Below are 14,260 nucleotides of genomic sequence, written 5' to 3' on the forward strand. Positions count from 1 at the left end.
GGTACCTGAAAAAGAAAACCAGTGACCATGGTGGACCTTGTGGTGTCCTGTTTCTCTTATTTTGCTAACTGAATAACAAACAACATCTAAGCCTGGACTATTCTCTCTTTTAACAAACAAACACACACACTTGGGCTTTCAGCCCAGTAGTTGTGGAGAGATGCATGCTGGCCTGAAGTAATTATGTTTATGTGACTAATTCAGCAGTGTTCCAATAATTTTCATTTAACATATTCTTTTGTATGTATTTTTTTTCTTCATTTTTCATGATTAGATTAAAAAATATCCACTCAATTTAAAGAAAATTAAGAAATCAAGAGAGCTACTGTGATAAGAGAGTTAAATACATGTTGTTAAAAATGTTGCATACAGAGAAAGTGTGTTTATATAAACAGGAGTAGATAGAAAAGGAAAGTTGTTGTCAGGATAGATGGACCTTTCTTCTTGCAAACATGGACACACACACAGATGCACAGTGACATAATCCAATATGTTCTCCATCTGCTTTTTGCTTGCAAATACAAATACACGTTGTCCACATTCTCAGATGTTTTGAGATCTGTTTACAGCACTTGATTGACCACAAATGCAAACACATGCACATATTAAATTAGCTGAAATCTGCCCTGGCAAAATGTTTTATTTTGGAAGATGTTGTGTTCTCTGATTTCTGCTTCATGACCCCGACACGGTGGAAAAATGTTGTGTGAAGAAGAGATGCTTTTTGTTTGTTTCTAACAAATATACACAACTAGACATTGCCAAACAGCTGCACTTTTCCTGTCAAGCGTAATGTTCTTTGTTCTTTAAGTGTGGAAAATAAAACAATGCCACGCTTAAGATAGTTCGCAAGTTCATATGTTTTGTATTATTTTGAGGGCTATTTTGTTGGTAACATGGCGCAAGAAGTTGGTTATATAGAGTGTGAACTAGTCACTGAGGTATGTGGATGTACATGTTATTTTTTTAGACTGAAGGCATCCATACTGTATGGTGTGTCAAACATCCTGACTTAGAACCAGAATTCCTCAGAATGACGTATGTTGTAACAGCTATTTCTGTCTGTTTCCAGGTGCTGGGTCGGTGCTTCCTCACGGTGATGCAGGTCCATTTCCAGTTTCTTTCACAGGCTTTGCAGAAGGTCCAGCCCGTGGCTCAGTCCTGCTTAGCAGAGGCTCTTGCCCAGGCCCAGGAGCGTTGCACCAACGCCCGCTCCCAGAGCTCTGACCTCGGGCCCCTTACAGAGCTGGAGGAAGCCTCCCGTTCGTGGAAAGGTGCAGCTCAGGTATGCAACCACAGGGCTCCCCAGGACACTTCCTGGTCTAGGCCTGGATATGGGGTTTGTCTGGAAGGTGAAACCCTGACTTGTTAAACATTCCTGAGAAATGCCAGCCGTTTATGATTTCCAGCCTCAATTTCCTATTTCCTCTTTTTTTTTTTTTTTTTTTTACGGCTGCAGTTTGTCTGTGAACCTACTATGTTATGTTCTGTACCCTAACCCATGTAAGGGAGGCAGTTTTGTACGAGGGCCTAGCTAATCCCCAGGCTAATCAGTCCCTTTGGCCCATTTTGAGCTTTGTTGTATAAAGTGAGGCAGAGAGGAGAATAGTGGGTTGATTGATCTGTTAAGCCCTGGCATACAGATTGTAAGCCCTGGAGGGGAATAGGCCTGGATAGACCCCGGTAGAATGTGCTGGGCGGGCGTTTAGGCAGAGGGAGGCGGCTAGGGATATTTTTCAGAAGCTGAACACATGCTTTTTCAATCATCTACAAATTTGTATTTCCCAGTGTTTAGTATCTATTTTGTCATCTATTTGCAAGTTTCGCAATATTCAAAGAACAATTTGCCTGTAAAACCCATTATCCTTTTTGAACATAGTGTTTTTTTTTTGTTTGTTTTTTTTGTAACTGCTGGTCACTTCATTTTGCAGTACAATCCAATCATTCTCAAGTATTTCTTGCATGTCCCTGTGAGACTATGGTGTAGTAGTGTAGATGATCCTGATGTTAGTCTGACCCAGTACTCTGCTGTGCCCTCAGGCCATGGCGAGGTTGAGGGAGAGGGGCCGGGACGGCTGCCTGGCAGGCATCCAGGTTCAGCAGCTCTTCTGCTCTAACAACACCACCATCCCTGAGCACCAGCTGAAGGAGCTCAACATGAAGATTGACAATGCTTTACAGGTATAATAGCACCCTGAAGACCATGGCAGGGAACTAAAGTTACTGTTTTTCTAGAGGTTTGTAGAAAAATCAGGAGATATAAATGGATGTTTATGCAGGGAAAGTCAACTTTTTTTAAGTATCAGCTAAAAGTATAGTTATTTTTTTAATAAACAGGGCAGAACATGGTGGTCATTGAAACAATTGCAGTACCAGTGAAGTGTAACATCAGAACCAGTTGTGCTTGGTGATCAAATCAATGTTCGACTGTCATGTTTTCTCTCCATCTCCAGGCCTATAAAGCAGCACTAGAGAGCCTGGGTCATAGTGAGTATGCACTGAAGGCTGGCTTTCACCTTAACCCCAAAGCTGTGGAGGCGGCCTTACAGGTGGGTTGATTCTCAAGAAGTCAATAAAAATCTTGAAATGTTTAAAGAAAGATAAGGGAGGGACAATCATGTAATGGGTCAATACAATGGGTAAAGATTTATTATTTAAATTTTGTCTCCATGTGCCAATGTTTTTTGTGTTTTGCACTGTTGTGTGTATGTTTACATGCTGGTGTGTGTGCAGAGCTGCTGCAGTGAGGCGGAGGCCCAGCAGGCGGGCAGGATGCAGACCACCTCCCAGCCCATCCAGTGTGAGCTGCCCACCATCCCTGTACAGATCGGCTCACATTTCCTCAAAGGAGTGTCCTTCAATGAGTCAGCAGCTGAAAACCTCAAACTGAAGACGGTATGTCCCTTGTCTTGACTGGACACCTTCATATTCCTTCGATTGGTTACTCACCTTGATCACCCTAAAAAGATGAAGTTACCCTATCAGTTACTAAAAAAGTAATTATAGCCATGTCTCTTTCTTGATAGGGTTCTGTGTTGCTCTCAGTGTACAGTGCAGTGTCATTTTACGTTGCTCCGTAATATTTGAAATGATTCTCTCTGTTTTGAGCGATAACATCAGCATATATGTGGATGAGTAAAAGCTCCGGCTGCTTTTTTTAGTGACATCTGTAGTGTAACATTAGCAGACAATGGTGGCAGACTGCATTGTTAATGGCCCACTGTGTTTTGTCTCCTCAGCACACGATGCTGCAGCTCATTAAGGAGGCGCTGGGCCAGAACGGAGTGACCCCCAGGGATGACTCTCCTGTCACCGAGGTCCTCAACCAAGTCTGCCCATCCAGTTGGAGGGGAGCCTGCAAAACAGCTGTCCAGCTACTGTTTGCCCAGGCTGGTCTGGTGAGTAGAAGGCCAAACTTGCTGCAGTAAAGCTGTATTTCATGATTGTTACTGATGATATGGAAACATTGGGGATTCTACCTGTAATTCTGTGATAATGGGACTTTCTCCAATTTTTAACCTGTTCTCATGGAAATATGTTCATTTTTGCATTTCTGGTTGGATATAAATGAATGTTTTATATTTTTAAATTACTTTTTGCATTTATGGCATTCTTTTCCAGAACAAATGAGCATAAATCTGCATACCAGTGACATAAACCACAACAGTGTTTTCTCTAGATCAATTGTGATGAACATTTTACATTACATTACATTTTCATTTCTGTGCATATAATCCAATAAATTTTTTTTCCATTCATGTATGGAACACCTTACTTTGAAAAGTGAACGTCATCACATGAATCTTGGGCCATACATTTCCCATAAACGTCAGAATATGAGTGCACTTTAACTTTAGTGGCAGCTGTTTTGACTGCTCAGTCAACTCCCATGCCCTCCCCCCAATTACCCTAATTAGGATACGCTTAAGGATAATTCATGTTTAAACATGTGAAGGTAATTACTTAAAATTAGTTTAAAAAAAAAGAATTAAATCAGTCATTCCTCATCAGTTAGGTGAGGCAGGGCTAGGTACCCCCTATATAATTGTAGGGGAAACAGTTCACACACTAGTGAAATGTAGTTTTTCTCAGTTCTTGTAACAGTTGAACATAAGAGAGTAGTATTGAGTTTGTGTAATGTATACTAGGATAAACAGTTGTGTAGAAAGTTCTCTATTGGATCCCTATTCAGTATTTAGCTCTTGTTCACACACACGGTGTAGTCGATACTACAGATCAGTAGAAAGGAGGTGACATGCTGACGTGAGCAGGCCTGTTGTACTTCACTGACACTTCTGCTTAAGTTACTGAATCCTTTCCTTTTGTGCGTATGTGGGTTTGGCGACTTGCATCCTATTGTTTGTCAGATTTGTAATGGAGATGAGGAGTTCTGTCTGCTAGCTTTGAGGCAGCCGAGAGGTGTAAACAAACACCAGAGAGACACAAAAGGAAAGAAACATTCCTGCAGCATCTGGGTGAAGGATGAGCTCGCCTGGGCGGATTTGCAAACAGAACCCCCCCTCCTCTCCTCCCTCCTGTTGAAAAGGGAGAGTCATGGGGAGGGGAGGTCTGTTTCAGGACTCTCCACACAGTAACACCGGTGTGTTTATGCTCTGGTGTTTATTTCCTCTGTGTGGTCTGCCCTGTTTTGTGTGTCAAGCTGAGGGAGTGTTCCCATCCAACTCTGCTGGCCCCGTGCTAACTGTAAAACAATCCCTGGATGATAGATGAGCGCTTTGCATTAGCTCCTTATCTGATGCGATAGCCACTCAACCTAAAATAGATCACACAGCAGCATGCATGGACACACACTCACACAGATAGTGTCTTCTCCACACTTTTTAAAACACTTGCATATACATACACTAACTGTCATGCAGCAGTCATACCTCCCGACACAGAGTTTCTAGATTTCACTTCAACAATCCCTGTATCTGTTCTGCTGTCATTCCTGGCATCATTAATCACCAGTGACTCCCTTTTCCCTACTCGTCATGGCTCTCTGGTTCCAGTGAAGAAGTTGAGCTCGTCTGTTTTGCTGCATTTCCTCCTCCGCTCTGCTCTCATTGACCTTGTCGTATGTGTTTCGCCGCGGCTGACAGACTGTTTGCGTGTATGCGTTGCTCTCTCACATGGGCAGCCTGGGGTTTCCGAGGATACACCTGCTTTTTTGATAACAATGGGGTAACTTCCTGCAATACAGGAAATAGACTCCTCCCACCTTCCCTCCCTCTTCGTGACCCAGCTGAGCGGGTCTCGAGGAGCCAAGGCCACTTTCAAAGAACTTTCAAATAAATTTGACTAGCAGCAGGCAGGAAGGCAGGCCTGTTTGTTGTCACTGGCGGACTAAATGCGCTTTGCTTCCTCACCTTGAGCTGTCTCTCTCTGCTTGGTGGGAAATTAATGCCAGACGCTAATGAAACACCTTTGACTTATGGCTGTGTTTTCCGTGTTACCATGGCTGGTAAAATTTCCAAGTCTGACTGGTTTACATACTGTGGAGGGTAAAACCAGTCTGTTTAGTTTTAGACTGTGTCACTTTTGTTTAGTTGTATTACACTGGGATCCCCCAGTTGTTTTAGTTGTGTAAATTTGTCAACAAATAGTATGCTATGAATTATTTTGGGATTTATTGCACAAGCAGTTTTCACAATAAGCAAATAGATGACTGTAAAGCTTTTCTGTCTGGAGATGCTGATGCTGGTGTGTTTGTGTGTCCTCACAGGTGGTTGTTGATACAGCTCAGATTGAGAATAAGGAGGCCTATGCTCCACAGATCACTCTTGAGGGTTCCAAAGTGGTGGTCCAGGTTCCCTCTACATGGTAAGTTCATCCAAACACTCGTAGTGGATGTCCCACTGTGAAACTTCATTAAAAGACAGTTTATTCCATCTAGTGGTAGTTGCAATTAAACAGGCCAAATTTTAATTCTTAATGAGAAACATGTAATGTATGTAAAAAAAAAAAAAAAAAAAAAATAGCATCGCTATTCAGATAAAGCTACATGCATTAATATTTGAACATGTGGTTTCGGGTAAACAGACAAATGTGTTCACACATTTACATTAACTATACTTCAGCAGTATATTATTAAACTGAGGTACCGGCATGATCACTTCTTGAAATAGAAATGTTTTGTGTCGTGGGAGCATTGTGTAATGTGCTCTGTGCTGAATTTTACAGTTGGTGCTCAAAACCGTCTTAAAGCTAGAATGGTGTAAATGTGTTTTAACGCTGGAAAATCCAGATTCTATTGTGGTGTGTACTAGGTCAATAAGTTCCAATTAAAGTTTGTGAAGGTACTGGAAATTTAAGTCAATCTAGATATGCATTTTACATTTAAATTTTATTCACTTAATAATATTAATCAACATGGCTATGGTGTATCAGTGCCTTAATTTTTGCCATATTCATTAATATTCATGGTGTGGAGATTCATTATAGACAGTAACTCTTTTGGTGCAGTTATGCTGGCAGATATCGCTCCAGGCCAAGTCAGTGTTCATGAACCTCATTCTAGTCATTTGTTGTTAGATAGTGTGAGAAGTTTGAATTAGCATTCAGGTAAAGACTAGAGTGAATACACTAAACCTGCCTGTGAGCTGAAAGAGCTGCATGTTGGGTTGTTCTGGCTCATCTTTTCATATTTATCAATGTCAAATGTCAAGTATTCATCCCATTAGCACTTGCACCTGGGCTTTTGTGTGCACACATTATATGGATTTGTAGTTCCAGTCTCATCATGTTCTGCGTGTGTGTGCAAATGTTCAGGTGTCTGAAGGAGGACCCAGCCACAATGTCTTTGCTCCAGCGGAGCTTGGACCCAGAAAAGACACTTGGACTAGTGGACGTGCTCTACACAGCAGTGTTTGACATCAACAGGTGGAAGGAGAGAAAGTGAGTAAATGACAAATAACCACTTAATTTAATAATGACAAGCTTTCTGTAGAGGTGATGTTTATACTATCTGTTGAGATAAGAAGTTGATTTCACACGTAACCTGTGGTTACGGTAGGGTGGTTTTGGTAGGGTAAAGAAACCCCCAGTTAATCAGGGGAATTCCCCCACTCAAATGAGCCTTACCAAGTTGTCAAGAATAGATTTGCAGTCTTTTAATGCTAATAATGCTCATAATCAGATTTTCTTTACACCAAATAACATAAATATACACCTTTGTAATTTGATTTTCGGGTGTGGGTCCTGATAATGTGGGATGACAGTTGTGAAAACTGTCCAATCACTGTATCACAAGTCTTGTTTGTAAGAATGGCAATGTGAACATCAACTGGACAGAACTGAATACTAAATAATTAACTACTTGTCTTTCTGTTCCCTCTAAAAGAGAGCAGGCCTTGCCCACTATTCAGATCCAGCTGCAGCGGGAGATCCCAGACTACAGCGGCCAGGCAGACCTGCCTCAAGGCCCCAGCTCCAAGACCTCCAGTGGATTGCCCAAAACAATATCCAAGCTGACTTCCAAGTTCACCAAGAAGGTGTCATCCAGCTCTAACAGTGGGGGCAGTTACTCCATCCCGAGCACCCCATCTCGCAGCATGCTAACAACCAGTAGCTCTGAGGATAAGGCCAAGAGCCTTGGCCACAGTGACGGGAGGCTACAGAGCATCCTGCAGATGAGCAACCTGTCCTGCACCCCTGACTCTACCCAGCTAAGCCAGCTGGCCAACGGCTTAGTGTCCGAGGACCAGGGGATGAACCTGCCGACTGACCAAGAGATGCAGGATGTCATCGACTTTCTCTCAGGATTCAACATGGGAAAATCTCAGCAAGCATCGCCCCTGGTCAAGAGGAGGAACTCTGTCGCGTCTGCAAATCCCGCTGAGCTGAAGCCCCAGAGCGGACCTCCGCCAACTTCCCAATCCATCCCTCACAGCACCCTACAGCCCCAAGCTCAACCCCTGCCCCAACCCCAGCCTCAGCCCCAGCCTCCACCATCGGTGCAGAAGCAGCAGCCTCCGCCACAACCGCAGCCACCGCCTCCTCCACAACAACAGCAACAACAACCCCAGCAGCAGCAACAGCCCCCTCCTCCACCTCAACAGCCCTCCCCACAGGCCCTGCAGTACTACCAGCACCTCCTGCAGCCCATCAGTCAGCAGCAGCCACCTCCTCCTCAGCTTCCTCCGCAGCAGACCCCACCCCAGGTCCTGCCACAGCAAAGAGTGGCAAGCAAGTGGCTTGGCACTTCTGGGCAGCAGCCTCAACCGCAGGGGCCCCCAGCAGGGCTGTCACCCCTGGGTCCAATCGGGCAGTGGGGCTCTCCTGGACTGCCAGATCTGAGCTCAGATCTGTACAGCCTGGGTCTGGTTAGCACCTACATGGACAGCGTCATGTCAGAGATGCTGGGCCAGAAGCCACAGGGGCCCCGCAACAACACTTGGCCCAACAGGGACCAAAGTGAAGGAGTGTTTGGAGTTCTGGGAGACACGCTGCCCTTTGACCCAGCAGGTGAGATCCACCTCCATGTTATCTATGCACAAGCTGTATAATGTAGATCATACACATAACGCTGAGGCCCTGCCTACAAATATGCAGGTATTTTTTAACAGATAGTGTTGGCCTCTCGTCAACACGCAAACTGACTTTTAGATCACTAAAGCAGATACATGAAAATGCTTCTAAGGTGCAGATTTTTTAGACGGGGGCCAAACAGACTGACATTATTCAGCAGGTTCATTAAAAGAACCATTCACCCAAAAAAAAAAAACCTAAAAATGGGTCCACACATGTATTCACATTCATGTAGAGGATGACCCTGTCAGCCTTATTTCAACTGTTGAAAATATTGTTACAATTTTTCAAATAGCTCATGCAATGTAAAAATTATTTTCAGTTTCTTTTTTCCACCCACAAATCTGCGGCCTGCACATGCAACAGTTGTCAATTGCAAAACAAAATGAAATCATGTGACTATTTTCTTGTCTTCAGTAAGACTGACTTTGTAATTCAAATATGACTCTGTCTCTGTATAATAGCAGACAAAACCATCCTCTGTATTGGCCCCTTTTATAAAGTTGTGCCCTGTCGTCTTTTGTCATGAAGAGATGTGCAAATAGGAGTGTTTGTCTCGACCTACCATGCTCCTCAGTCAGACTGTTATGTCAGCAGTGTGAGGGGTGGAGGGGGGCAGGAAAGGAGCTTTGCTGACAACATTGTTTCATTATTAGAAAAAACCTTCAGAGAAGCAGCTTAGCAATGTTTTTATGACTTACAATGCAGTCAGTTATTCATTATACCAGGAGACTAATGTTCAAAACAGGGTTTGAGTGTCCTGAGTCACCCTAAGTGTCCATACAACCCAATTGAAACCATTAAGATGCCTGCTGTGGGTATCCAGCTGACTTATTCAAAGTATCTCATCTAAATACAAATCTATACTGTCCTATAAAAGAAAATTTGTTTGCAGACATCAGTTGATAACAACATAAAGGGACTGCCACACAAAGATAATTATTATACACAAAAGACAACATGATTATGTTAGAGTAAACAGTGTAATGGCAGTGGGGATACATGATGCCCCTGCTTATTTATTGTCTTCCGCCAAATCAATTTGAAGTGGTGACAAGAGAGCAAATTGCAAAATAATAATTGGGGTGGACACAAGTTAGTCAAGGCCAGACTAAACTGAAATAAAGTTAGTTTATTAGGCAGAATTCGGTGCATTCAAAGTGGCTCATAACTTGTGAAAGTATAGTAACCATTCGGATTTCAGACAACACTGGACCCTGACCTGAGTAACGTAATCGATATAGGTCGGATAGTGTGAGCTGCTGTTTTTTCCCCTGCAAGTTGACGATTTATGCTGAATTTAGCCTGTGTCAGTTGCTATTTTTACAGTGCAGCAGACTCTTTTGATTGCAGTCGTGGCCTATTGTGCAGAGTTGACTTACGGCTATTGTGATTTTTCTGCTACGCTAGACAGTCTGGCTAAACAGATTGAGCTCCAGGGAACGAAAGAGAAAAGCTGAGGGTGTCAGAAACTCATAGTTGTGTTTATCCTCCCTTTCCATGCGCAGTTGGCTCTGACCCGGAGTTTGCACGTTACGTTGCCGGCGTCAGTCAGGCCATGCAACAGAAACGGCAGGTGCAGCACATCCGTCGCCCTAGCAACCCGCGCAGCAACTGGCCAATGCCTGAAGAGCAGCACAGGACCTGGTCCCACCCAGAGTACTACAGTGAAGGGTAGGTATCTGTACATGACATCACTGATCCACTGTTTTGGGTACATCTGGATCAAAGTGTTTCCCTCATACCAACTACCAACTAAATGATGGCGACACAAACCAATATTGAGTAGAGACAGTTTTCTCCCAATCTCTTCAGCCCTCAATCTGAGACAATATACAAGCAGAAACACACACCTAATGCCATGGTTCGGGATGTGTTTTGGGCAGCAGTATAATGCTGAACTGCTGGAGGGATATTTAAAGCTTAGTTTCATCATAGGGTGTAATTACACTGAGCGGCGTCCTGATTAAATTATTAATGTGGCATCATCGATACGTGAGACATTTACCACGTTAATCATGACTGTTGTCATTTAATTCATCCCACAAGTGTGAGACAACACCATCCTGCATAAAGACTAATCTGAGGAGGAGGAAAACAGGGAGACATTACTGCAGTGGCATCTCGCTTGTAAACCCTGAACAATAATGTTGTAGGAATTCACTTTTAACCACTTTTATACAGTGCTTGGCATGAAATGAGACCAAGACATCCCATAGAACCTGCTCTATGTTGATATAGAGTCGTCAAATGCCACTTAATCAACAAGTTACATCTAAGCAAGACGTCAGGCAAAACTTAGCCCTGATATATTTATATATATGTTTTTAACCCTACAAATCATCAAAACACAAAGTAAAGTTTTATTGCACACATCACAGACTTTTTTTTTTCAAGACGTCTCACCAAGATGTTTAGGCATCATCAAATTCATCTGAACCTGTGATACCTTTAAATACCGGATTAACGGTGCTAACACCTCCTCTGGTCATGTCCTCAGGGAGGCCGTAAACAGCAGCTGGTCAGCCAATCAGGGGGACTCGGCCAGCTCCAGCGATGAGACATCTTCAGCCAATGGTGACAGTCTGTTCTCCATGTTTTCTGGGCCGGACCTCGTAGCGGCCGTGAAACAAAGGAGGTGAGTTCCAGACTCATTTACCGGCTTTGGATTGGTCTCCTTATCTTCAGTCAGACAGCTTTACTGTCAAAGACAACATTCAAACTGCACTGATAATTATCATACAATGTCATTAACTGATTAACTAGTGATCTTTTTCTCCATTGCTTTTTACTACACAGTTGTTGATCGTTATTATAGGAAATATGGGCAAGCTGTGAGAAATACTATAGATATAATATAATAAGGCTCGATGCAAATATCTCTGTTTACAGAAAACACAGCTGTGGTGAGCCAGAGGTGTGCACCCTGCCTTCACCACCACTACATCACATCGGTGATGATAGTCAGGTAAAGTATGACACAATTCAGAAATGCCCAAATATCAATCATTGTTTTTATTGAGAACCAATTTCAACAGATCTCTCCATTAGTCACTTTATTTAAATGTTTGTCATTTAAGGGATTTAAAGATCTTGTTGTGACTCCATGATTCATTTTTAACCTTTTCATCTTCGTCCGCTGTGTTCCACAGGACAGCAAAACTAAAACCTGGCCTCCCAAAGCGCCATGGCAGCACTCCACCCACACAAACACCATGCCCAATCCCAGCTCTTCCTTGTACCAGATGAACATCCCTCCTTCCTCCCAGTGGAGCGACTCCATGCAGATGCTGCAGTCTCCCGTGTGGTCCACTGCCAGCGACTGCTCCCCCTCCACCGGCATCTCCTCTGGTTTTCCCTTCACCCAGCAGCAGCAACAGCAACAACAGCAGCAGCAACAACAACAACAACAACAGCAACAGCAGCAGCAGCAGCAACAACAACAACAACAGCAGCAGCAGCAACACAAACCCATGACAAAGGGCTTTAAATCCTTCCCCCTCAAACACGAGCACAGGCCCTCATACCTTCACCAGTACTGATCACAGTCTAACGTGGACCGAGTCCGCAGTGAAGTGCCACTGAGGGCCTGTAGCTCTGTTAGATGAGCCACTGAGTGGGCCGAGCTGCAGCCATTACAGTCCACACCCACTGAATTGGAAGATTTCAAAGCCTCAGAGGCAAAAATCAAGTACACACACTGGCTCAACATTTTTGTATCTATATTTTTCCATGTCAAACATCCCCATTTGAAAAGGAGACGTATTTTGAAGTTTTTTGAACTGCCATGTTTTAACTGGTGCATGCGTCATGCTGGCAGCAGTTAGTCTAGTGGTCGTTTCTCTGTCTGTCGAGCTGACGTCTCCTCAGACAAGAGCTGGAGACGTGCACGGCCGTCACCCACTTGCTTCTGCAGCTAAACGTGTGTCTGTGTGTGAGTGCGTGCGTGTATGTGTGTGTGCGTGCGTGCATGTGTGTGTGTGTGTGTGCGTGCGTGTGTTTGCGCGTGTGTTTAAAAGACGGGATTACAAGGGCCGGGGGGCAGGGGCTTGAAATGCTCTCATTTTGCCCGTAATAAATATACTGTGTCTACATAGTTGTAACTGCCAAATCTCACGCAAGATGACTCAGAATACAGCTACCATCTACTGTTTCATAGCTTGTAAAATACTGAAGTTGAAATATAAATATTTAGTTCTTTTTATTAAGAGGCTTTGAGCAGGCTCAGCATAAATATAGTAAGTCACTGCAGAGGTGTAATTTGAGAGAAATACACTACTTTTTCAACAACTGACCAGAGTTAAGAATTATAGCAGTAACTATGTGCCATGTTGGTATTGATAGCACTTGCAAAATATTATTCCCAACCAAAGCGTTGTTCAGAAGATGAATGGTGCTGAAGACATAAGAGGCGGTCTGAGATAATTGGTAAAGAGTGAAGTTCCACACCCTATTGGATGAGAGCATTAGGGAACATCTTCACACCCACAATTCATTTCCTCCTCTCTAATTGGCAGTTGTTTGCTCCAGATTGACACTAACTCCCTAACTTTTCTTCTGTTTAATAATACAATATTTTTCTTGTACAATTATTGACAGTATTAATCTTATTTTTGTATTTTCTTACATGTTATACCATTACTGTATGTTAGTATTCTTGTAGGCATATTACATAAAACATTATTTTCCACCTCCCAATATGTGAAAAAGCACATTTTTTTCCTACAGAGTTGAACTACACCATCTATCTATAAAGGTTACCAAATATGCCATGCTAAACACTAAAACATTGTGTGATGAGGGTGTTTTCGAGCCCTTGTTTCTGCGGTTTCTATGGCAATGGGCTGTATTTAAAAGCCCAGAATGTTATCTTTTTGTGATGTTTGCGGATGCCAATGTTGCCTGTATTTATGAAATGACACCATGTTTTCAGAAAACTAACATACTTAACATGTTTACAGAGAATTGTTTGCTGTATATACATATAAATATATATCTTTTTATAGTTAATGTGCTTTGCACAATCAAGATATAGGGTTTGTTGCTTTTTGTCTGTGTTATCTCCCTAACTGTTGCAGCCTTTTTTAAAGACATCATTACAGACCTTGGACTGTAACTGTTAGCTTCTCAGCTGTGTCAAATGGTTTACTAGTGGCTTCTACAAAATAAAAAAAATAATAGTAAAAAACATGTTGCCCTGATAGAAGATATGAAGGGGGACTGCTTGGCTTATGTTGCTTATTGTTCTCTTGAGCTGGCAACTGAATCTTTCCAAGTGTACCAGCAATGCAAAAAATGAATAAAAATGACTAGCAATTCGAAACGTTGTCTTTGTAGTTTTTCTGCTGATTTTAGGTTCAAACTTTCCTCAGAGCCTGCTGTAAATACAGGTTGGCGTGATACCAGAATTTTAAACTTTGATACAGTCCTAGTGTAAAAAATGATACTTGTTACCGTGGTGACAAAAGTCCTAGTCCTATAAAACGGCATCATTTTTCATGGTTGGTTTGTTGATGTAGAGATTGCCGTTAGAGCCTCAGGTTGGGAACCAGTTGATTAGCTTCAGTACTTTTATGTACAGTAGTGTTCAAAATAATAGCAGCCCAATGTGACTAACCAGATTTATACAATATTTTTTATTGCTACATGGCAAACAAGGTACCAGTAGGTGCAGTAGATTCTCAGAAAACCAACAAGACCCAGCATTCATGATATGCACGCGTTTAAGGCT

The 14,260-nt window shown here is 42.8% G+C and overlaps 1 protein-coding gene across 1 annotated transcript in view; it reads left to right on the forward strand.

Moving 5' to 3' along the window:
- The window catches only part of LOC131986129 (granule associated Rac and RHOG effector protein 1-like), a 33,726-nt gene extending 19,874 nt beyond the window's left edge, over window positions 1–13,852 (forward strand). The window contains exons 3-14 of the mRNA XM_059350940.1: window positions 1,073–1,285; window positions 2,041–2,181; window positions 2,454–2,549; window positions 2,734–2,895; window positions 3,240–3,398; window positions 5,726–5,823; window positions 6,772–6,897; window positions 7,343–8,466; window positions 10,038–10,203; window positions 11,030–11,167; window positions 11,422–11,497; window positions 11,682–13,852. Of these exons, the coding sequence (XP_059206923.1) occupies window positions 1,073–1,285; window positions 2,041–2,181; window positions 2,454–2,549; window positions 2,734–2,895; window positions 3,240–3,398; window positions 5,726–5,823; window positions 6,772–6,897; window positions 7,343–8,466; window positions 10,038–10,203; window positions 11,030–11,167; window positions 11,422–11,497; window positions 11,682–12,071 (2,889 nt within the window). The 3' untranslated portion in view covers window positions 12,072–13,852. The remainder of the gene's footprint in view (window positions 1–1,072; window positions 1,286–2,040; window positions 2,182–2,453; window positions 2,550–2,733; window positions 2,896–3,239; window positions 3,399–5,725; window positions 5,824–6,771; window positions 6,898–7,342; window positions 8,467–10,037; window positions 10,204–11,029; window positions 11,168–11,421; window positions 11,498–11,681) is intronic.
- Window positions 13,853–14,260: the final 408 nt, after the last annotated feature.

Source organism: Centropristis striata, chromosome 2 (assembly GCF_030273125.1).
Source record: "Centropristis striata isolate RG_2023a ecotype Rhode Island chromosome 2, C.striata_1.0, whole genome shotgun sequence".
In the NCBI taxonomy this organism is placed as follows: domain Eukaryota; kingdom Metazoa; phylum Chordata; class Actinopteri; order Perciformes; family Serranidae; genus Centropristis; species Centropristis striata.